Below are 24,721 nucleotides of genomic sequence, written 5' to 3' on the forward strand. Positions count from 1 at the left end.
CGACCTCCGTCAATTCCAAGAATTATTTAAGCGGGTAGGTATTACACAGGAGATTCCGCTACAAGAGCTGAAAGATAAGCAGCATAAGCTCTTCAGGAATCTCCAACCACGACATAGTTCACGCCTCGCCATACCTATCGACGAAGGCATCCTGGAACTGGCTGACGAGGTGTGGCATGCTCCAGCGTCGGCCCTTCCCACCAACAAAAGAGCCGACAAGAAATATTTCGTGCCACCAAAGGGCATGGAATTCCTCTTTGCCCATCCACAGGCTAACTCTTCGGTAGTCGACGCAGCTCAACAGAGATCTAGAGCCCCTCACCTCAAACACCAGGGCTCTGATAAAGACGTAAAGAGGCTCGACATCCTGGGCAGGAAGGTATACACCTCAGCGACTTTACTCCTCAGAATCGCCAATTACTCGGCGCATCTCTCCAATCATACCTTCGATACATTCTCACGCCTCACTCCCCTCATGGATCACCTCCCCGATTCAAAAAGATCGATCCTGAGATCAGTCATCCAAGAGGGCTACACATCAGCGAGAACGTCCCTCCAGATGGCCATGGACGTGGCTGATACTGCGGCTCTTTCTGCCGCTACGGCTATTGTTACGCGTAGAGCTTCTTTCCTTCAAGCGGCAGGAGTTCCAAAGGAACTACAGACAAAAGTCGAGGACTTACCCTTCGACAAGGATAAGCTCTTTGCAGAGACACGGACGCAATCCTGCACTCCTCTAAAGACTCTTGGACAACCCTGCGAACTTTGGGGATGTATACGCTCCCCTTTAAGAGACGTCGGTACTCACCCTATCAGCGCAGATATGATTACCCCTACATTAGACACCAGTGGCAACAACAGCACCAACAACAGAGGCCTTTTGACAACCAGCGTTCTCGCCAGAGGCCTCAACGACGCCAAAACCCAACCGGCAGAACGAACATGCCTTCCAACAGCAAGCAACAGGTTTGATGTGTTGGTCAAGGGCGAGCAGACAGCCACAGGCAGCACCGTGAATCGTTCAACCCAGCTATTCCACCACCAAGAAGACCCTTTCTACATCAATGGGCAAAAATCACCGCGGACAAATGGGTCCTCGAGATTGTTCAGTTCGGCTATCCTATCCCTCTCATAGCCATCCCACCAACCACTCCTCCCACACCGTCCCTCTTCAGGGACCCCTCTCACGAAACTCCTCAGACTAGAGGTCGACCGCCTTCTCTCTCTGGGTGCCATAGAGCCAGTTCCGAAGGACTTCAGGAACAGAGGCTTTTACTCACCTCCGGTGTAGTAACTGTCGTTCTTCGAGGTGGTGTCCCCGCGGGTGCTCCACTATGGGTGCTGGGCTTGCCCCGGCGCCGCAGACGGAGACTTGTCATTAGCAGTGTCTGGCCGGACCATGCTTGGTGCGGAGGAGTAAGGGGAGCCGGGGTTGGAGAGCATCTGCGTGAAATGTAGTCAGAGGCGGATCGTGGTCGGCAAGAATACCTGCTGTGAGAATGTCGAGAGTCGCGATCGTCGCGATGGTTGGTGCCATGCCGCGGTGAACAGTCATCATGGAAGCTGGAGCAGCTGCCATACCGATAATGGTAAGGGGAGCAGGGCGAACAGGAGCGGAGGTGTGATGCCCTGGAGGAGGCAGGAGAGGCAGAGAGATGCCTGTACCGGTGCCTGCGGTGAGGAGATGCAGCTGCCAGAAATGGGGAAGGCAGTCTTGAAGAGCAGCAAGGAGACCGGCACCGATGAGAAGACCGGCGTGGGGATCAGAGTGCCGGCAGAAGAGAGGATGGTGCCGGGGAGAAGAAGCGAGAGCGGGAGCAGCTGTGGCGGTATGGGGAATGTGGTATGGGGAATGTAGAGCAGCAGGGCTCCGGGGTGAATGAGGCGCTAGCCGCTGAATCGGTTGGCTCATGGTGCGGCGGGGCAGGAATGATCAGCACCGCAGTGGCTGCGGAACGGGATGGCGCCGTGTAGTCCGGCACCACGTGGTGACTCGGGGGCAGTGCCAGGACCGGTGTCAGGGCCGGTGCCATGATCGGGTACGAGGTTGCTCTCGGCGCCGGCTCAGCGCTCGGCGCCGGAGGAGGAAGAAGCGGCTGAGCTGCTGCCGCCTGGGGAGCCGGCGTCTTTGAAGGCTCCCGTGGCCGCTTAGGCTTTGAAGCCGCTGAGGTAGGAGGACGTGGCTTCACAATGCCAGACATCCCAGGTGTCTCTGCCTGGCCCTCCCTGCCATTAAAGGCAGCTGGCAGGGATCTCGTTGGGGACAAAGTCATTTCCTTTTGAAGTCCCGTAGTGGGAGAGGAAGCCCCGCGTTTATGCAGCTGCTGATTAGAGTCAGCTTGCTGTGGTTGTAGGGCTGTGTCAAAGAGGAGCATACGAAGGTGCCTCTCCCTATCTTTCCTGGCTCTGGAAGTGAGCCTTGAACAATGGTTACACTTTTGGGGGATGTGACTCCCCCAGGCAATGGATACATTCTGCATGGCGGTCTGAGGCTGGCATTCTTTTTTTTTTTTTTTTCCAAACAGTAGGTAGTTGTTGAAGCTGATAGCCTGGTAATGACTCTACCCAGCTATCTTTGTTCTTTTTTATCTTAACAGTCTCTCTACAGCAGGCATGTCCAAAGTCCGGCCCGCGGGCCAATTGTGGCCCGTGTTCCGGTTTAATATGGCCCCCCAGGTAATTTGGCAATATCTATCTTTTATGGCCCCCAACGAATCCATATGTATTGAGATGAATACATTGTATAATCTCAGTTAATGTCAGTTGGTCTAAATCAGTTATAAATATATTTGGACACAACATGTATACTTGGTGTTTTGTTCCTGTTCATATTTTTTGAACTTAAAAGTTGACAGACAACCTTTATTACCAATAATATGTAATGTACTTTACAATGTTCCTGACATATTTCAGCTTCCTGGATTTTTTTTTTCATCTGGCCTTCAGATATGAAAGGCAGAGTGATTTAACACCTGTTTAGATTTGTCATCCATGTGACGAAATGAAAAGTATGCCGTTTGCAATAAACTTTGCATAAAATAGTTAATTTGCATTTAATTTTAATGGTTCAAAGAATGTCAGGCAAAATGGTCGGCCCTCACGCATGTTCACTTCATCAAATCTGGCCCTCTTTGAAAAAAGTTTGGACACCCCTGCTCTACAGTGAAGCTGACAGGAGAACAGCTGAGAGGCGGGAGGTAAGAGTGGTCTCTGCTTTTACTCCCGATACTTTCTTTGTCCTTCTTCTCTTGAAAAACCTTTTTTTTTTTTTTTTTTTTTTTTTACTTTTTGGGGAAAGAGAGGGGAGAGGGAGGAAAAGGGAATTTTATATACAAAAGGAGAACTAGAAGCAGTCTAGTTCTGTGAAGTGAGGAGCGCGGTTACAAACGTCTGCAGCCTGAGGCGGTGAAGAGGAACTGGCGGGGGGCCGGACCACGTGACAGAAAGAGCGCGAAAGCCGCGAGCCTGCGGCACATGCGTGGTCCGGCCAGACGCTGCTAATGACAAGCTTCCTTCTGCGGCGCCGGGGCAAGTCCAGCACCCATAGTGGAGCACCCGCGGGGACATCCCCGAAGAAGAACTAACTATGCTAAAAGCTCAAAAGGAAAGTGATGACATGAGCATCAGAGTTCTTGTTATATCTGTAAGGAAACAATAAGAAAGATACAGAATTATAGATGTGGATAGGAAAAGAGGAATGGATGGAGTTGCTGATGATTAGAAATGGGCATGTGGGGGTTTGGCTGGACTACTGCTGTTATGTTTAGAGGGTATCCACATACATTTTGTGTTTCAGATAAGAAATCTAAGAACCCAGGAATGGTGACAAATAATCCTCGAAGCATTCATGCAGAAATAGCTCTCAGGCAAGTAAAAGGAGCAACAGCTAATCTTCTAAACCAGTTGACACAACACGGCACTCTCCGAACTGCACATTTCCACCAGGGCAGCAGAGAAAATGGCGGCAGGTGAGGCTCTTACCAGCAATAAACATTGATTTTCCTATTTTTACTAGCATACCGCCTCTCTTCCTCTTTAAGCACTCTGTATCTGAGAAACTCTGACCTTTTCTTCTTTCCAGGGCTGACAAAAAAGTGTGCCGTTCATGGGAGGGCATGGGGGTCAGTAGCCCCCCTAAAGGTAGAACCCCTGAATTTAATACTTGAGGTCTGCTCAAAGCCCATGCCCTAGCCCCAGAAGCAGTTCTTAACTGCAGTGCTTTGCCTTTGGGGCCGGGGTTTGTTTATAAACAGAGGGTGGCAGGGTGATTAAGATAACAAAGGGTCTGTCATTCAAGTAACTGAAGGATCATTAGATCATGAAAATATTGCCAGGTACTCCACTTAAAAGAGAAGAAAGAGTAGGAATAAATAGTGGTTTGCTGGCCGGATCCGCACTTGGACCCGTGTTGTTAAACTTCTCATAAATATTCTTGAAATTATTCAGAATAGTTAAGTTCAAAGCTGACTGCAAAGTCTTATAAAGGGCTCTTACCAAACTGGGTGATTAGGCAACACAAGGGCAGATGGAATTGAGTGCTGATAAATGCAAAATAATGTTCATGGAAAAATGTAAACCCAACTATACATACCAAAATGATGGCCTCTACAATAGCTGTTACCAGTCAACAAAGAGATCTTAGAATCATTGTGGACAGTTCCCCGAAACATCTGGTCAGTGTGCAGTGGCAGTCTAGAAAGCTAACAGAATATTGGGAACCATTAGGAAAGAAATAGATAATAAGACAGAAAATATCATATTGCCTGTATATAAAATCACTAGCAGACTTACCCAGCATTGCCCAGGTCTTTCAGGGCAGCGGGCTGGCAGTGTGGGGGTGCAGGACTTAGGGCAGGGCCTTGGGGATGTGTGGGGGGGGGGGGGAGTGAAGGAGACGGGTGAGAAGGTGCAAGAGTGAGGGTAAGAAGGGGCTCAGGATGGGAGGTCCTATCTGGCATAGTCCTTTTGTGTCCCCCGTACCTCCCCTGGCTGCCAGGGGTATTTTTGTCACCCTCCCACCCAGTCACCAAGGGCATTTTTTCTCTCTTCCCTCTCACCCCGGTGCTGCAGCCAAGGGCTGGGAGGGAAAGAAAGGTTTTGGGGTGGGGAGCTTCTTAGTGTGCTGGCATGCAAGATTGTGGACCCCAGTGTTGCTGATCACTCCCTTGGTGATACAGCTGCCCCCCAGACCAGAGATGGTTCCCAGTCACAGCCCCCAGCTGCCGACTCTGGTAGCTGGGGAGGCGGAGGGACTCCCTCCAGCCCCTGCCAGGCTGTCTGCTGAGTCGCTGACCCCACTGCTGCTTCCCCAGCCGGACTGCCTGCTGGGCCCCAGCAACCCACGTTGCCATAGGCTCCAGCCCCATGCTACCACTGGCTGCTGGGAGCTGGTTTTGGCCCTGGTCGGGTTGCCAGGGCCTCAGGCTCCAGTCCCAGCCCCATGGCAGCCTGCGGGCTCTAGCCCGGCTTCTGCTGACTGTCTGGGATCCTGGCCCCACGCTGCCATGGGGTACTGGGGCTTTCTCCAGTCCCAGACCTGGTCCCTCTGCCATGGGCTGCCAAGAGTGTGGGCTCCTGCCCCACAGCAACCCACAGGCTCTGGCCTCACTTCTGCAAGCTGTCTGGGCCTCCAGCCCCACACTGCTGGGGGCTGCCTTCAGCCCGGCATTGGTCCCGCTTCCATGGGCTGCCTGGGGTTCTGGCCGCAGCCCTGCATTGCTGGGGGCTGCCCCATCCTGGTCCCAGTGCCATAGGCTGTCAGGAGCTGCCACCAGCTTCTGCCCTGTTCTGCTGCTTCAACCCAGCCCCTCCTGGATTGCCCTCCTGCCACTAGATTATTGGGGTTCTCTGATCAAGGAACATCCGTAGCCCTGCCAGACCGCAGATGTTGCCGGACAAGAGAATTCCAGTTTGGGGGGGGTGCAACCTGTAGTAAGACCAGATGAAAGGGTTAGAGCTAGAATGAGAACTCATTTGGCATGTGTCTTGCATAACGTACTGAACAGGAGCAAGCAATTGTCCCACAGATCCAACCTGACTCTTTGCTATTGTTTACTCAAAGCATCCTGTTTCATTTTTTGTTTTCTCCACAGTTCATAATATTTTGTTTACTGTTTTAAAAATTAAATATATCTAAGTAGCAACAATCAAGAGTGAACTTGTTATTGTGACCAGGAGTATTCAGGGTTAGAAACAGTCATCTCAGAACAAAGGCCCGATCCCACTAACGCTTACTACCAAGCCTAGTACTTTTTATCTTGAGACTACAAGCTTTTGAGACTTAATTAATAATAATAATATGCAATGGTTTTTTATTCTTATTACTGTCATATCTAGGAAGCCTAGTCACAGAGCAGGATCACATTATGCTAGGTATTGTACTTTGCAATAAGAACTACGCTAAATAGCAGGTGTTTGCATGATCAGGACCCAAGAGGATATTTTTCATGGGACAAATTTTGCACATTATTATACCTAAAGAACAGACAATTCTAGGCAACTTAAATACATTTTCTTTTATCATTTTATTTGCACTAAAGTGTGCAATCAGTTGATTTCACAAAGAAAATTTCAAAATGTGCTCTATAGCAAGGATTCTGCAGGTCACAGTTAAGATTTAATTCCATGCTTTTTTTACTAGAGAAATTTGCATGAAGAAGGAGGATCACACTGTGACCCTCCTGCTCGAAGCACAATGGCAATCAAAAGAGCAAATCAAATGTTAGGCTATAAAGGGAATGGATAGAAAATACTGAAAATATTAATTTGCTTTTCAGTAAGTTGGTGGTGCACGCTTCACCTTGAATAATGTGTTCAAATCTGGCTATCTGGTGAAAAAACACACCAGAAAAAGGAGTCCAGTGATATTTATGAAAATGTTGAGGGGTGAGTGGGGGAAGATAAACTCCCAAGTTCTAGAGGTTGGTGCTGAGGTGTTAGAGCTGCATAAAGCCCTCCCCAAAGGGCCCTGGGCTCCTCTGTTCTGATAAATGTCTCTAATACCAAAGGGTCCAATGCAAGCAGTAGTATTGACTGTTGCCATGGCAACTCTTTTGAAGCAATTTAGCTTAGAGAAGACGCATGGAGAACAGGATACCAGAGACCATTTGTAAGCAACTTCCTCCTCAGTGCCAATACAGTGAGAGGTGCCTGAAAAGCAAGCATGATATAGTTGCTTCAATTTAAATAATAAAAAGAAGCCCCTGCAAAGCCCTGCAGAGCTAATACATAATTAATAATACAATAAAACCTCAGTAACATTACAATGATTCAGAAAGGAATCCTGCCAACTAAAGAAAAGAGCTCCTTTACTTCCCTTCAGCACAGGGGAAGCAAACCCACCTTCTCCAAGAACATAGTTGAAGAGCTGTCCTTTGCAGCCTGCCCAAAGATACAGACAGATCAAAAGGTGCATCCAGGGTGAACTGGTGTGCCAGACTGGCCATAGAAAAGAGCTGGTACATCAGCCTAGATCCAGGGACCAGTGCCTTTGAAGTGCCAGAGATATCTGATTCCTTGCCACCTACCTCTTCCAGCAGTTTATCTCAGTTCTGCCCTGCGTTAGGGACTGCTGTGGGATTTTCACCTAGCCACGGGTATCAGGATGATAAGAGTGATACTGAAAGTGATACTGCTTGAGTCAGTGGCCCAGCACCATTCACAGTGCTGTTCAGGGTGCATGCAGCAACTTTATTGCTCACAGTAGCTGATACAACTCCATCCCATGAGGACTTTCTGGAATGTCTGCCCAATTTCAGTCTGCATATGACTTCAATTAATTTTACATTTATGAAAAATTTAAAGTTTTTTCAAAGAAAAGACAAGAGTCTTGTTGCAGGATGCAACAGTTTTCAAAGGACACAACTTTTAATTAATTTTTTAAACTAATGAATAAGACTTATTTGTAAATTCTCAAAAATTAATTCTGTAGTCGGAGAGCAAGTGCTGTAAATTTGGAGATGTGCCCTATTTTTCCTACAAAACAAAAAGATTGAATCCCTGATTTAAGTGCAAAATAGAACTTAAACCTCAACTCTGAAATCCCAAACAGCACCTTCAGAATATAATGTATTTCTTGTCTTGGTTCCCTAGAGTGGCTGAATATTAAAACATCTCATTTGTATATTGTAGTCTAAAAGAAACTTCATGCCAGTGAGATGCTTCCAAGTTAATAAGAATGGCATTGGGAGGAGTGCGGGGGGCGGGAAATCAGTACATTTCCATTTAGATGCCTAAAGAGGATTGTAAACACCTAGCAGTGCACAGCCAGGTTTTAAAATACTGGTTTTACTTCTTTCTAAGTTAAGCTAATAGTTGGAGACAATTCAAGGGCACTAGATCCCTTTAACAGGAATGAAAAGTCCTAGCATTTGGTAGTGGAGGGGCGCATAAGCAAATCCCACATTCTAAAGCTGGGAGGGATTCTTGCAATTCACATGCTAACCTCAGAGAGCCAGGAATGACACTGTTACCATGTGTACATTTAGATTACACACTAACAGCTGGTCAAAAGCTTTGTCAGGGTATGTTTACACTGCAATTAGAAACCCATGGCTCACTCGCAGCTCAGGTAAAGGGGCAGTTAATTTGCCTTCAGGCACCTGGGCTCAGGGACCCTCAAAGCTCCAGCCCTCTGTAGTACAGATATACCTTCAGTCTCCAAAGACATCACCAAGATGGAACTGGCTGAAAACCCATCAGAGTGGAACATATAATCAGATGTTGAATGTTGTCATTTATAAGCCAGTAATGGCACATTTCATTTGCTTAACATCTGTGAACCAGCCTGGTCATACATACATAGGGTAACATTTTCAGAAGCACCTATGTCATGGGGTCTACAATTCACTGCTTGGCTCAGCTGGGGAATTAATTCAGCAATGTCCGCACCATCTGGCAATTGCTCAGCATTACCTCAGTCACTCACACTGCAACTGCTCTCCCACTAGTCCAAAGTTGCAGTGCTTCTCCTTCATGGCTTAGCCCTCTGGCCAAATCACCATTGTCTGCTTCTTCTGGGGTATTGCCAGACACTCCTTCCTCAAAATCTCAGGCAGTCTCCAACTCCACTACAGTGACTGTGCAACTCCCATAGTGGCTGGTAGGGGAGCCCAGGCTCACCCTTTACACCAGGTTCTAATCCAGGGACCTGCAAACCAGCAATGTTCAAGTCTGTCGCTCCTACCCTTCTGTTTTCAGGCTCCTACTACGTCTTGAATCAGGGAGTATGACACTAGGCTCACCTCCCTTCAACTGCATTCTTCCCTCAACTCGTAGGCTTTAGAATAGTCCCACCTATTCCTGCTTTCTTCTCAGTCTCATTGCCCCTTAGCTCCCCAGCAGGTGTGGCCTGAGGCTAGCTGGCTCCTCATGGCACTTTAACCTCATCCATGCTGGTGTGGGGTATGCCCCGTCACAACATAAATCATGAGCTCAAATCCGAAATTAAAGTCAAAGGCTCATAAGTGACTTAAGTGCTTTTCAGAATAGGATTATGCCAGCTGAATCACTTAGACCTTGCTATACAGAGCAATGCCTAAATACCTTTATAAATTGAGGCTGGGGTGACTTATATGCTTTTGAAAATTTTACTCATAATCCTTACTTCATTGTATTAGCTATGAAGTATTCACAGAGCATAGAGGATGAAATGGAGGCCCCAGTGAGGTCAATAATAAATTTCCTTTTGACCTCAGCAAGGCCTGAATTTCACCTAGGAAGGTGGTTGTCAACTGAGCGTATGATTGGAATAGATATCAAAGTCGTTGAATTTGTTATTGTGCTGTAACAGTGATCGTTGTTGTTTCCATTACTGCTCTACATTACCTTCTTATTTCATAAAGCTATCACTGTCGTTTGACTTCGTAATGTTTCTCTCTTGCAGGATGTCAGCCAATAGCCCCTCCAGGCCAAATCGAATGTAAACTTCGATAAGAAAAATGGACATGAGTGAAATATTAAGCCAAACTCATCCCTGGCATTACTCCACAGACTTTAGTGGAGTTACACCATGGAAGAATTTGTCCCATTCTATTTAGATTCAGTCACGAGGTAAAAAATCAATTCACACTTCATATCAATCATTATTAATCAAGTTCCTAAGGCTGAAGAAGCAAACATTCATGATCCAAACAATAGCCATGCCTTAGGACAAATACCGCTTTCATTTATGCTGTTGTATATCCATTGAATTCAGTGAGAAAGGTCACCTGAAGTAAATAGTTACTCCACATTTATTCTGATGTAGCTGAAGGCAGAATTTGGTATTTCCTTCTTTGACAGGATTTTTTTCAACAACCTCAGGAACTTTCACAAAAATATGAATTAATTGCTCTTTGGTTTAACTAGGCTGGAAAAAAATCATAGCATGGTACGTCATCTTGCAACAGTAAATGAGAAGAAATGGTATCAGTAGCTTAGGGTATGTCTACACTACAGAGAATGATTGAAGCTGCCACTGTCAATCTTCCAGGGTTTGAATTAGCGGTCTAATGAAGACAGCTAATTTGAACTGAGAGGAGGACTCTGGTCGATACTAGTAGTCCTGCTTCCACGAGGAGTAATGGAAGTTGAAGGAAGAGTATTAGCATAGATTAAGTTGTGTATCTTAATTCGACCTTGTCCCGTAATGTAGACATGCCCTAAGAAAGCAATCCTGCAAAATCTTAACTCTGGCAGAACTCCCATGCAGGATTTAGGCAACTGATCTGAAAATATGACTCTGAACTTATCACTCAGTTATAATATATGTACAGTGAAAGCTGTGTTATCCAGCACTCTGTTAACCAGAAACTTTGTTCACAGGCATTCCCCCCAGCCACAATACTTCTGCATCTTCAGGTGTGTGCGCATGACTCCTGCCTCTCCAGCCAGCCATACTGCCGAGAGTCAGATCTGCCAGCAGGAGGCAGGAGCAGAGCAATAACCTTTGTAATCCAGCACATTCAGTGAACTGGCAACCCCCATGTCTCATGAGTGCTGGATAACAAAGCTTTCACTGTACCTGTTTTAGCAACAGTGAGCTTTTCACATACCCGTGTATTTAAGTGTGGCCACTGAAGTCAGTAGGAACCATGCAAGCATAGCTGATGCCAATAAATGGACTTTAATATTTAGGAACAGGTACATTTGGGTTCTTACATTTATATTTTATTTTAAGTTTTATCACAGAAATTTAAAATAGAAGATATCACTAGCATCAGTTATAAAGCCACTGAAATTCCATTAAACTGGTTCAGTTTTTTAAAAATGTAGCATGAGTTTATTATTTGAGTAAATCTCCGTGTTACACATTGAAATTAAAGCAGTGAAAGACATTAGAGCTCTTGTTCTAATGTAATTGAATATACCATTAGAGCTTGATGTAATTTTTACAATATATATTTTACATGTCAGGCCCAAAGTAAATGGTTACTAAAATTATTGCATTTTTAAATGTTATCAGTGAGATGTGTTAATATTTTGAAAATTCTGGAATGTTGAAAATGTATAATTCTTGAGAATTGTATATCTTAGGAGAAAATCACAGAATTTTTTTAAAATTAAAATAATATAATTAAGCTGTTTCTTACATTTAATTAGCATGGCTACACTACAAAATTATTTCAAAATAATGCATTTTGAACTAATAACTCCTGAAATAACTATATCAAAATAAGCTTAATCCTCTTCACAAGCAGAAATTATTATTTCGAAATAACTAGCCCCTTATTTTGAAATAATGGGCTTGGCAGTGTGGATGCTCTGCTTCTTATTTTGAAATAAGTGGAGTTATTTTGAAATAACTTCCCAGTGTACACATGCCTAAAGATTGCTTATCAGACCTGCCTGTGTCAGATAGCCCATTATGGTAGCATTTGTCTTTGTTTTGTGGAGTCATTTTAAAGATGTGCAATTTGCAGGACAGCCACCAGGTGTCTTTGTTGCACCGTGGATTTTCTAGAGTAGATTTGCCACAACATGTTAGTACTTTGGATCAATTTCTGCACTGTTACATGCATGTAAATCCAGATTAACTCCATTGGTATAGCAGAGTTATTCACCGTTTAGGCCATAAGCCCCAGTCATGCAATTTATAGGGCAGACTACTGACTCTGTGCAGAGTCAACAGGGTTCTACACTGGCATGGCAGTCTGCCCATGCATTGGAAATTGCAGATTCAGGGCCTTAGCTACTAGGATGCAACATATGTCATATTCAGATTTCCACTGTTATTTGGATTATGTTGATGCCTCGGGGCCCCTATCATGATGGAGCTATACAAACCTGGGCCCTGATCCAAAATCTGTTAAAAGCAAAGTAAAGACCTATATGGAGAGAGGCCCATCCCCAAAGAGTTTGCAGTCTGGAGACACAGTCCCCCAGGTGGGAATACTAGATAACAAAGGAGCTGAAGAGGAGAGACAAGGGGTGAAGAAAGAAAACATAGGATACCATAAACTTTCAAGTATAACATGCACCTATGTATAGTGCGCACCCTGAGTTTAGACTCTTAAAATCATGAAAAAACCAAACTCCTATGTATAATACACACCCATTATACAGAAGAACGGGGGGGAAGGAACAGGAAGGAAACCTGCTCCCCGCCCAGCTGCCCGTGCGCTGAGCTCACGCCTGCCGGGGGGGCCTCCCCTGCCCAGCTGCCCGCATGCCGAGCTCGAGCCTACTGGCTCTCCTCCTCCCACCCCCGCCCAGCTCGTGCACGCCGAGGGTGAGTTTAAAACTTAAAAAAAAAACCTCCTATGGATAATGCGCACCCCGACTTTGACACTAAAAAAACCAGGGGGAAAGTGCGCATTATACTTGCGATTTTACAGTACATAGTACATAGTCCTGCCTAATCATGCATCACTGGTATCATTGGGAACTTTTGCCCCTCACTTTATTGGGAGCAGAAGCAGGTCTTGTGTGTATACGTTTTGTCGTACCAATCTGAAGGGTGTAGGATTCTCTTAAATAAACAAATTGGATAGATTAATGAATTTATTTATTTAACCTGCCTGGCTATTATCAGCTGGCAGTCTCTCATGGATGCTGTGAGAGAGATAACAAGGATCTCTTACTCATCCTGAGGAGCCATGTGCAGGGCAAGAGGATGCCCACCACTGTCTTAGATTGAAGACAATGCTGCAGCCAAACCTGTAATGAATTATCTAAATATTTATTAACTAGGAAAAAGAAATAAGAGGTACTTGCAGATTCAAGCAAGCAAATGAGATGCAAATTAAATCATAAGAGTAACATTATATTGACCTGTCCATTCAAAATTGTCTTTCAGAGCAAAACTTGGGATAACCCTGGGAGAGCTCTGGTTTCAGTTTAGAGACTGTCCCTGTGAGAGTTCACACAGCAACGAGATTATCATTTTTCCTTGTGAGACATTTATATGTCTTCATCCCTCAGATACCCAGCTGATAGCAACAGTTTCCACCCAGATCCCTTTTTCTTGGGGGGAGGGGAAAGATGGGGTGGAATGCACTTATCAAAGTCTGCAATCTTTGATCTTGTAGGATGGTTCATTTGCATGTAATGAACAGAATTTAACCTCTTCTTGTTAGAGACCATTGTCTGCATTAGTCAAGCCCTTTCTCCTAGTTTGAGGAGTTACATAGTCACAGGTTTATAATGCAAATGCTTGTTATCGCTTTACAACCTGGGGTAAAGGTAAGTAAGAACAATACATGCAGCATTCTGCAAGTATTGTATAAAACACTAAACACTTCAACTTAATTATCTATATCTTTATATATCTACTATATCTATATATTTATTTTGATAATGCTAACACACAGGTAAGCAAGAATGGTTTGCTAGGGCAAATCATGCCTAATTGGGAAGACAGTTTACAGGTGGTTGAACAAGGACTTTCTCTGATTAGATTACTGATTTTTTAAAAAAAGGATGAAACCTCAAAAAGAGCCAAGACCAAGGATTTAACATCCAACAGTGGAGACACATTCAGTTCCCTGGCAGGAGAGACACATAGGCTATGTTTACATTCGCGGCTTCTTGCGCGAGTAATATGCAAATGAGGCTAAGCGTGGAATATTGCCAAGCCTCATTTGCATACCTAATGAGACACCATTTTTTTCAGAAGAGGCTCTTGCACAAGAAGGAGCATTTACACTGCCCCTTCTTGAGCAAGAAAAACCCTCTTGCGCAATGCCGTTACACCTTTTACTTTTCAGAAAGAACGGCATTGCGCAAGAGGGTTTTTCTTGCACAAGAAGGGGCAGTGTAGATGCTCCTTCTTGCGCAAGAGCCTCTTCTGAAAAAAATGGTGGCTCATTAGGTATGCAAATGAGGCTTGGCAATATTCCACGCTTAGCCTCATTTGCATATTACTCGCGCAAGAAGCCGCGAGTGTAGACATAGCCCTAGTGTTCTGTGCACATCTACCAATGGAATTGCAGTTAGGGTTGCCAGGTGTCTGGTTTTGAACCAGACAGTCCAGTATTTGAGCTTTCTGTTCAGGAAACAAATTGAGAAAATATAAATGAGAAAATATAAATGTCCAGTATTTTCTAAATAAGATGTAATGTAGATTGTGATGTAATTGTAGATTGTGATGTCAAGTGTGTCCGATATTTTTGTTGAAACCATCTGGCAACTCTAGTTGCAGTTCCTTTGCCATTTGTGGTTTTGACTCAATGAATTCTAGTGGAATTCCACCGGGGATGAATTTGGCAGTATGCACCCATTGAAGTTGATGGCAGGTTTTACCTGAGAAAGTAGTGAAGAAATGGACCTTGTTTTTTCTGTCTCCAAAGGCTACAAAAAAATCTAGTCTCATTGTTAAAAACACCTTTTCCAGCCAAGCTGCCTATAAACAATTCTCTTGTTTTAAAATGAAGTCTTAGAGAAATTCTCTGTGAGGCCTCATTCTATGATTTTACCCTTGTGCATACCTGTGAATGTAGGAAGGAGTGTCTCTAAGAGCAACTATTGCTGCACTAGCTGGACTTATCCAGCGTTGCCTGGGAAACTGGAGGAACAAAATTTGGAAAAACAGAAGCTGGTCCTGACAGCCTCCAGCCACACCGCAACTGCCAGTGCTGCATCTCTCTCTCTCTCTCACTCACACACACAGGATCATCCAATATCAAACCCAGGACCAGTGCCCAGATTTGAGGGATCTCCCCCCCCCCACACACATTGGATTAATTTCTCACCCACCCAGCATCATCCAGTGCTGCCCCTTGGACCAGTGCCCCTCAAAGGAGATCCCGCCCCCCACCATGGGCTTCATTTCTCACTCACTCCCTTCAGGATTGTCCAGCCCCACTTCCTTTATCCCCTTACAATCTCCCCCTCCCCCCATTCGTCCCCAGTGGTCCAGCCCCACCCTCCCTACAATCCTTCCCTCCCCCCACTCGCTCCCAACAGTCCAGCCGGCCCTCCAACGATCCATCCCCTCCCCCCCACACACACCTCCAATGGTTCAGCCTCCCTCATCCTACCCTCCCCCCACTCGCTCCCAACGGTCCAGCCCCCCAGGACTAGCCCACCCCCCAAAGATCCAGCCCCCCCAATCCTGCCCTACCCCCCACTCGCCCCCAATGGTCCAGCCCCTCCCCCCACACCTCTGGGTCCTTGATGCGCCTCCTTCTGGACATTTTTTCAAAGTGGCAGCTGAGCGGTAACACCAGCCCCTCCCCCTCCACTGCGAGTCAATTGCACTATTGAAGAGGGGCCTCCATATGCTTCCAGCAATGGCGGAGAAGCCGCTTCTCCCCGCACTGCCAAGCTCCGTGCAGCCCCGGGGAGAGGTGTTGATCTCTCATCTCTTCCCTTTCACAGTCCCTTAAAACCTTCTCCTGGACGAAAGGTTATCCCATGGAAAGTTTGGTTGCAGTAGCTCTTATAGTGTCCAAGTTATTAGAGCACAAACATGCAAACGTTCTCCTTTACATATTAGATTACATACATACATAGAGATCATGATATATATATAAAAAGAAAATATGGAAGCTCCTTATTCTGTTTGTGTGTATGTGTGGAGACCTTTAAAAAGCAGTGCTATTTTCAGTAACTTTAGTCTGCAAAGTGTCATTCGTTTCACCTAGCATTTAATTCTAAATGCATGTTACTCTTCCTCCCATTATGGATTCCCTATGTGTCTAAGAAACATTATTTGCATAAAAGGAATTGAATAATTTATAGAGCTATGTGAGCAGGAGCTAGCGCACATCCTGGTAACGGTTTGCTGGTAATCCCAGTGGGTCTAACACATGGCTCATAGCTTGTTTAATGGGATGGAAACTGACAGTTTTTTCTTGTACCTCTGCTATAGAACTCATAGCTTCTGAATGACCTCCGTGTACTTAGCTACTTTTCCTGTTGATCTTGCTGCTCTTTTCCCCCCATTAATGGGAGAATTCTTAAAGGAAAGCATGCACTCTGCTGCAATTTCTGTTCACATTATTCCATTAAATAATGTTTTAGGTCTGGCAATTATTCCATTGCTTATATAAAATAGTAATATTTTTTTAAACCTCTAAATGAATTGTGTTGCTAAAGATAACATTATATTGCTGTGGCAATGCTTTCATTGAATAATTAAAGGTATGATCACAGGTTATATTTATTTTTAATAGACTCTGATAAGAAGAACTAGTTTGGAGAAAATTTTAAACTTACAATTTGCTGATTAATTTTTGAGAAATTCTTCTGAATTTTAGATATTTCAGTTTGGTGGAGCTACTGCCAAAATGAATTTGTGGATAGATTGTTTTTCAAACTACATTTAAAAAAAATTCCACTGTTAGCAGAGCTTATAAATTAAATCTATAGGGTGCAAAGGAAAATAGTTAAGAAAAAGAAATATGAGAAATTTAAAATTCAATCATTATTCTTTCAGATAATCACTAAAGCACTTAAATATGCATTTATTAGTAATAAACAGCAACATTGGGAGAGTTTGGAAACAGTTTAATTGGTTGGTATCTTATTCACTGAAAGGATCAGTCTCAGCTGCTTTGACAACCTAGTTGCCATTTTCGACGTAAATCACTTGTGATTCTGAAGTACTTGTTTCCTTTTAAACTTTGCATAAATCCCTCAAGATATTTCTCTTTTTAAAGTAAGATTCATTTCCATATGCTCATACAATTTTTCCCTTACATATTGTGTGATGTCCAGAAATTACTCTCATTTCTCCTGGAGTGTGACTTGCCAAATAAGGTTTCTTTGTTAATTAGTTACCATGTACTGAACATTAGACATGCCTAATGTTTTCAGTCATTGCACATAAGTCTTTTAGCTGAAAGAAGCCTTAAAGTTTGTTTTACTGAACGTTTTTATTTAGTTTTAAATGCAGTATTTTATCTACTCTTTCTAAACCTGACAAATACGGTGTGTAGTTTAAAAAATACTCATCAATTAAAGAGTAACATTTTTGGGACTCGAAGTATTTTTCCTTTAAAAAATAATTAAAATAATAACAGAATTATATAAATCTGTTAATTAATCCATTTAATCTCTTTAGAGCTATACCTTATGTTTAAGAGATAGAAAGGTTTTAAAGAACAAAAACCTAGAGAATGGAACATTTTCTTGGCATTTCTTAGTATTTTATTCCCCAAAATGTTTGACATGTGCTTTTCCAATTCACACAAAAATAGATAGCATATAAACATGTATCAGTAGCATTTTTAAGTTTTCAATTCTTTCTTATGCCTTCCCATCAATTTGGCTGAAAACAGGTATTTGCAAACACTGGTAGCCTAATTTCTTATGGCCTTTCATTTTTTATGAAGTGTTTTCAAAAGACTTCAATCAACCTTAATGGTGCATTTTTAGTTAAGGATACAGAATGGAGAGAAGTCAATTTAAGCTCCCCAGTGAACAAGTGTGTACAGAAGAAAAAAGGCATAAATGGGCTTAGAAAACATAACCAGTACAAGTAAAATGCAGCGAGCAGAGCACTCAGGGAAGCTAAGATACAATGGAAGGAGTAAAATACTGCAGAGCTTTTTAAACTATATACAATTGGAACAATGGACTGGACCCAGACATCTATGTTAAACTGTTAACAGATAGGTGAAAAGCAAGCTTCAATTCTATAACGGGTGCTCAAGAACACCAGAGTGGAAGGATTTAAAGCTGAAGCAAATAAACAGTTCAGTCGGATAGAAATCAAGTCAAAATTGGTATATTTTATGTTTAGTTTATGTAAAGAAAAGAATTGTCTCCTGGTTTTATATATTAATTAAAGTATTATAAGTACTAGCCCAGCTCTGTTTATGACTTGTAATCTGAAATAATTAACATTTTTTCTTAGCATCCCAAAGCTCATTAAAATTGAATAATTTAGTAATGTAGCCTTTGTAGACATATATCACATATCCACAAATATATATAAATAGACATATACCTGGGAAATTATCACCTGTGTCTCAGCGATACTGGAAAAAGGGTAAGTATGTAACATTAAAAATCGAAATACAAAACCAGTTCAGAGCCGCTAAGCCAGTATGATGCATGCTTTCAATCATCTGGGTCCAAGCACCTCTTTAAAACAAATTACTGTACAGTGTACTGGCAATTATTAACACTTGTACAGTAGTGTATCAATTTATGCTAAGCCTTTATGCCATCTTACAGTTGAGTGCAGTTGTTTTAAGCATCTGCCTTACATTGTGATTCAATTCATTTGGTTAGCTTAATGCAAAGATTTCATAATGTACACAAGGATGAGTAGCATTAAGGCAGTGAACATAGTACTCATTATTCTTTTAACATGAATGTCAACAAGAAGAGGAATTAAGGAAGAAATCATTGTAACTCCAAAAGAACATCTGACTAACCACTACAGAGGACGTGTTTTTTTGTTTGTTTGTTTTTTTAAATCCTCTTCGCGATCCATAAAGAAGGATTTTTCCCAAAACAATTAATTTGGTTGCCCTACCCTTCTTAATTCTAAGGAGATTTAAAACTCATCTACTTGGAGATTGTCTCTATAGACAGAAACCTACAACCGGATTACAAGATATTCCATCATATGGTTGTTGTTAGCCTGGTTGCAGCTGCATGGCATATAATAGAGCTGCTTACAAAAAAGAAGACATAATCCCCCTCCTCCCAAAAATGATTTGCATTGCATGTATTCACACCTTCTTCATTTTTATTATTTGTATTACTTTCTCTTTAAGACTAAAAACATGGTGGAATAACTGATGGCACAAAATTAAATATTCACCCAAGTAATGTTGATATCATTTAATATAATCACAATTAAAATGACATTTAAAGACTTGAAAGCTTTGAGTTAAACCACCCATGTACAGCAATGTATGCTCCAATGCATAGCAAAATGGGGCGTATTAAGGAGGTTAAGGTGGCTCATCTTTGTGTCTAGGTATTGGAGAACATATGGTGAAATTCCACATAAGAACATATTGGTTTGCAACACAAACTAAGTCCTATCTTAATTCTTTTAATTATTCTATGTGAATGTGTATTTGCTGATTGCCTCATTTCTTTGGAGTGAGTTAATAAAAAAAAAAACCATGACATGTCTTTGATCCGGCTTCACACCCTGCTTTAACTCCATTGACTTAGTGTTGGGATCAGACTGTTGTTGCTGCTGTTATTGTTTTTCTCCCTAGTAATAGTAGATGGGCTATATCAATATTCAGTGCTTGCACAACAGGACAAAAAGTCTTGCAGCAAGGGAGCCCTGAAAACCTTAGTGTTTTCAAATGAAGGTTTAATCCTGAACTGTAATTGCTTCCATTGGCTCTCCAGTATCCTTAGTGTTCTCTCAATGTGATTTTTTTTTTAGTTCACTTTAAGCATGTAGCCGTTATTGAGCTTTTAAGCATCACCTATGGAAGCTCTTAAAGTGCAGTTGCATGCCCCTCAAAGCACAAAATTAACAGGTACTGATAGATGCGAATATAATACATTGCAGACTTAGCAAGAGCTCTGGTTTCATGAATTAGTAGAGAGTCCTCCTTACGAGATTTTTTTTTAAAAGAGAATTTAGTATGTTAGTACTCATGAAAAGTGCTGGGTTTTCAGGCCTAGAGACTCAAATCCCATATATGTCAACAGAATGGATACTGTCCTGAAAATTTCAGTGAAAGATTCCCTACATTGCCCTACCCAATATTCCTCAACACTTATCTTGTATAAGGGTGTGAATATAGTTTGTTTTCCATGACTATTAAATCTTATTTCTCTCTTCTAAAACTACCAAAAGAGGAATCAATGACATCACACTGAACAGCTCTCAGAAAGTAACTGCTTTCAAAGGCTACGTCTACACTGTGGAGCTATTTTGGGATACCAGAAGTATCCCAAGACAGCTATTCTTCATCTTTTAAGCAAACCCATCATTTCGAAAAATAATGGGCACACTATTCCGATGCCCTCGTAAGCCTCGTTCCATGAGGATTAAGGGAGGTTTCAGAATAGCATGCTATTTAGAAATTAACGCAAAATAAGGTACGCAATTTATGTAGCTCAAATTGTGTAGCTTATTTCAAGATAAGGGTGCAGTGTCGATGCACCCAAATACTGCTAACCTGGATGCTGGGCTGGATTCAAAATGAGAGTCTAGAACTGAAAAGAGCTGTGTGCCATTGCCAATGCCGAACCATTCAGTCCTCTTGTTTTCAAATCTGACCAAGTAAGGATCATCATCATTAATAAGTAGCCCTGAACATGTTTCTTTCTTTCATGCTGACTTCTTTTGACTATTCTTTCAGGTTTAAATTTAGATTGAATTCAAGTACAGAGAAGAGTAACTTGGGATAACTCCAGATCTGGCTGGCCAATGCACGTAAACATCAGAAAAAATATATTGTGCAGCTGGGTATTTCAAAGGGAAGAATAAACAAGTTAGAGAAACGGGAAAGAAGAAGCTGACATTTGAAAAGTAGGTTGGGTAAATTATTAGAAGATAGTTTCTAATGCATTTGGATGAAAGAATAGATACATACGGATCTTGTAGTCATACTGCAGTCAGAACAAATGAAACATGGTTGGGAGGACTGTGTATGTATGACAAGGATTTCTGATGTGAGGATATATAATTTTATTTTCTAAATGCTGGGCTCCTTTTTAGCTGAAAAATAGCTTGGTTGCGATATTTCCATACAGTTAAATATAGAACATCATGTACTTGAGAACTATTGCTGTTAGAAAGATGTGCATTGGTACATGATTTTCCCTCTTGAATCTCAAGCTTCCTTCCAGCCAGTGACAAAGGCATACATGTCAGCAGGTATATAGTCCAATAAATGGAAAGGCCCACTGCTGCAGCCAAACTGCTGGAACTTTTTGTTTCAGTGAAAAAATGAAGTATTAGCTTCTATTGCGTTTCAGTTATTGCATTTTGTTTGTTTGCCAAGTAAGTTTTATCCTTCTCTTACATAACCAGAAGCTCAGAGAGACTGTTAATCGGGGCATTGCAGCTTCTGATCTGTTCTGTGAACTTGTCTGAAATCTGTTTTTGGCCTATCACAGAGATACAATAGGATCTGGAAATGCCATTAACCTTTTTCATTCTCCATCTATTGGGCTAAAAATAACCTCCCTTTTTGGCTACCTTCTTTTTGTGTGTATTAAACCAATTTTTACATGAATTAACAATAAGAATTACATTCCAGCCATTTCCATGCCTGCTTCATTCAATCCCTGATTTTGCCATCTACAAACAAGACAACAGTCTTCCTAAACCAGAAATTGTTGTAAAAATTCAGGCTGGACAGTTGTTTGGACTCTCTGGGTATGTCTACACTACAAAGTTAGTTCGAACTAACGGACGTTAGTTCGAACTAACTTTAATAGGTGCTACACTAGCGCTCCGCTAGTTCGAATTTGAATCGAACTAGCGGAGCGCTTAGTTCGAACTAGGTAAACCTCATTTTACGAGGACTAACGCCTAGTTCGAACTAGCTAGTTCGAACTAAGGGCTGTGTAGCCCTTTAGTTCGAACTAGTGGGAGGCTAGCCCTCCCCAGGTTTCCCTGGTGGCCACTCTGGCCAACACCAGGGAAACTCTATGCCCCCCTCCCAGCCCCGGACCCCTTAAAGGGGCACGGGCTGGCTACGGTGCCCGTGCCAGGTGCAAGCCTGCCAGCACCCAGCTAGCAGACCCTGCACCTGGCACGGCACAGAGCCACCCACCCGATGCCCCCCAGCCCACCCCCTCTTGCCGGGACCAGGCTGGCGGCTCCCGGGAGCTTGCCCTGGACCGCAAGAGGCGGGCACCTTCCTGGGCTAGTGCGGACATCGTGGACCTCGTCCACGATCTCCGCACTAGGCACAGGAAAGTGGCCGTCTAGGGCAGGAGAGCTGCCAGCCTGGCCACCCAGGACCAGGTGTGCATGAAAATCAAGGGGGTCCACTGAGACCCCCGACACTGAGCCCTGAGCTTACAATGGCCGTACTGGGTCAGACCAAAGGTCCATCTAGCCCAGTAGCCTGTCTGCAGACAGTGGCCAACCCTAGGGACCCTGGAGGGGATGGACCGAAGACAATGACCAAGCCATTTGTCTCGTGCCATCCCTCTCCAGCCTTCCACAAACTTTGGGCAGGGACACCACTCCTACCCTCTGGCTAATAGGACTCCATTGACCCAACCTCCATCACTTTATCTCACTTCCCTTTAAACTCTGTTCCAGTTCTAGCCTTCACAGCCTCCTGCAGCAAGGAGTTCCACAGGTTAACTATTTGCTTTGTCAAGAACAACTTTCTCTTACTAGTTTGAAGCCTGCTACCCATTCCTTTCCTTTGGTGTCCTCTAGTCCTTCTTGATGGGAACTCAGGAAGAACTTTTCTGAATGCACCCTCTCCACCCAACCCCTGCTTTTAGAGACCTCTATCCTGTCCCCCCTCCGTCTCCTCTTTTCTAAGCTGAACAGTCCCAGTCTCTGTAGCCTTTCTTCATCTGGGACCTGTTCCCAACCCCTGATCATGTTAGTTGCCCTCCCTTCTCCCAGCCTTTCTCTTCCCCTCTCCCACCTCCTTTTCCCAGTCTCCCCCAGTTTTTTTCAATAAAGACAGAGTCAATGTTGGAAGAAACGTTATCTTTATTTTGTACATCAATAAGAAGGGGGGCTAGGGAAGGGTAAGTGGAAGGAGGTGAGGGAGGAATGGGGTACGAGCCCCCGATGGGGAGGACTGGGCTGGCTCTGCGGGCTTCTGGGGGTGGAATCTCCTGCAGCCCCCCAATTACTCCCTCTCCCCAGATGGCAGCCTCGGCAAGTGCAGCCGGGCTGATGGCCGAGTGGTGTGAGTGCCCAGTGTGGGCACTCAGGGCACTCCAAGCCAGAACTTCTTTGCAAGCGGGGCACCCCTTAGAACTGTGTGTCCGGGGTGGGGGTCGGGACCCTTTAAGCGCAGCCCTCGGCTAGCCTGAGACAGCATCTCCATGCTCTAAGTCCTCCTTTTATGCCCTGCCGGCACTGCTTCCGGCCATCCTTAAGCCCTGTTCAGAGTCCACTCAATGTGGACTTACTAGTTCGAACTAGCAAAACGCTAGTTCGAACTAGTTTTTAGTTCTAGATGCGTTAGTTCGAACTAGCTTAGTTCGAATTAACTAATTCGAACTAAGTTAGTTCGAACTAACTTTGTAGTGTAGACATACCCTCTCAGCTTGAAATCTTACCTTCAGTGCACAGATAATGCTCGTATATGGCTTCTTGGCTACTTACAGATCTGTCCATCTATTTGAATGGCATAGTGCTAGCTCACAAGTTACTCAAACCCTTGTCCTTCTGTATAGAAGCTAAGAAACATGGTTTGGGACTAACAACCTGTAATAGGGTGCATTTACCTCTTGAGCACCTTCTGCTTCTGCAGGAGTGCCATCTGTTTCCTGTTTCTGGTGCCCCCTGTCAGTTGTCACCTCACTTGGCAGATCCTTAGTGGCTCAGCCCTCTAGCCAAGTCACAAAGTCCAACAGAGTTGTAAAGAATCCAATACAAATTGTCTAATTTACCCACATCACGGTCCTCCGCCTCAACTCTGTAGTCATTAAATGCAGCCCTGTTCTCAGGTTTCAACACAAGGCTTGTCCCCTTCTCAGGGCTTAGGCCACTTCGCCCATAGCTGGTGGGGGAACCTGAACCTGCCTACTACTCCAGGTTCCAGCCCATAGACCATATAAACAGCAGCCAGATACTATTCATTTCAGTATACTACTGGGGCTATGTCTACACTGGTATGATCTTATGCAAGAACTCTTTTGCGGAAGAGTTCTTGTGCAAAAACTCTTCCAGAAGAGAGCGTTTACATTGGCATGTGCGTTTGCGCAAGAGATGTGCTTTTGCGCAAGAGCATCTCTGCCAGTGTAGATGCTCTCTTGCACAAGAAAGCTCTGATGGCCATTTTAACCATAGGGCTTTCTTGCGCAAGAAATTCATGTTGCCTGTCCACACTGGCCTCTTGCGCAAGAACAGTTGTGCAAGAGAGCTTATTCCTGAGTGGGAGCATCAGAGTTCTTGCGCAAGAAGCACTGATTTCATACATTAGAACATCAGTGTTCTTATGCAAGAACTCGCGGCCAGTGTAGACAGGCAGCAAGTTTTTGCACAAAAGTGGCCGCTTTGGCGCAAGATCGCGCCAATGTAGACACGGCCCTGCTGTTTTCCTGGGCCTCCTCCCTCCTGGTCCCTTTATCTTTGTTTCTTAGTCCATCATAAGCAAATGCAGCCAGAACCATTCTGGTTAGTTCTCATGCTTTGAGTCTTCCATTCCGGTCTATCTTGAAG

General features: G+C 43.8%; 1 protein-coding gene across 9 annotated transcripts in view; it reads left to right on the forward strand.

Annotated features, from left to right (window-relative positions):
* LRRC9 (leucine rich repeat containing 9) overlaps positions 1-21,021 on the forward strand; it is a 110,220-nt gene extending 89,199 nt beyond the window's left edge. For 4 of the 9 annotated variants that reach the window (XM_089778321.1, XM_089778324.1, XM_089778323.1 and 1 more), the window contains 2 exons: positions 3,797-3,968; positions 20,712-21,021. In XM_089778321.1, coding sequence (XP_089634447.1) covers positions 3,797-3,968; positions 20,712-20,760 — 221 coding nt within the window. In that variant the 3' untranslated portion in view covers positions 20,761-21,021. Of the gene's footprint in view, positions 1-3,796; positions 3,969-9,883; positions 14,019-20,711 lie in introns of those variants that run through there. The other 5 variants (XM_075926333.2, XM_089778322.1, XM_075926334.2 and 2 more) reach the window with 3 other exon arrangements.
* The last annotated feature ends 3,700 nt before the right edge of the window (positions 21,022-24,721 follow it).

Source organism: Pelodiscus sinensis, chromosome 5 (assembly GCF_052426305.1).
Source record: "Pelodiscus sinensis isolate ZL-2025 chromosome 5, ASM5242630v1, whole genome shotgun sequence".
Taxonomy (NCBI): Eukaryota; Metazoa; Chordata; order Testudines; family Trionychidae; genus Pelodiscus; species Pelodiscus sinensis.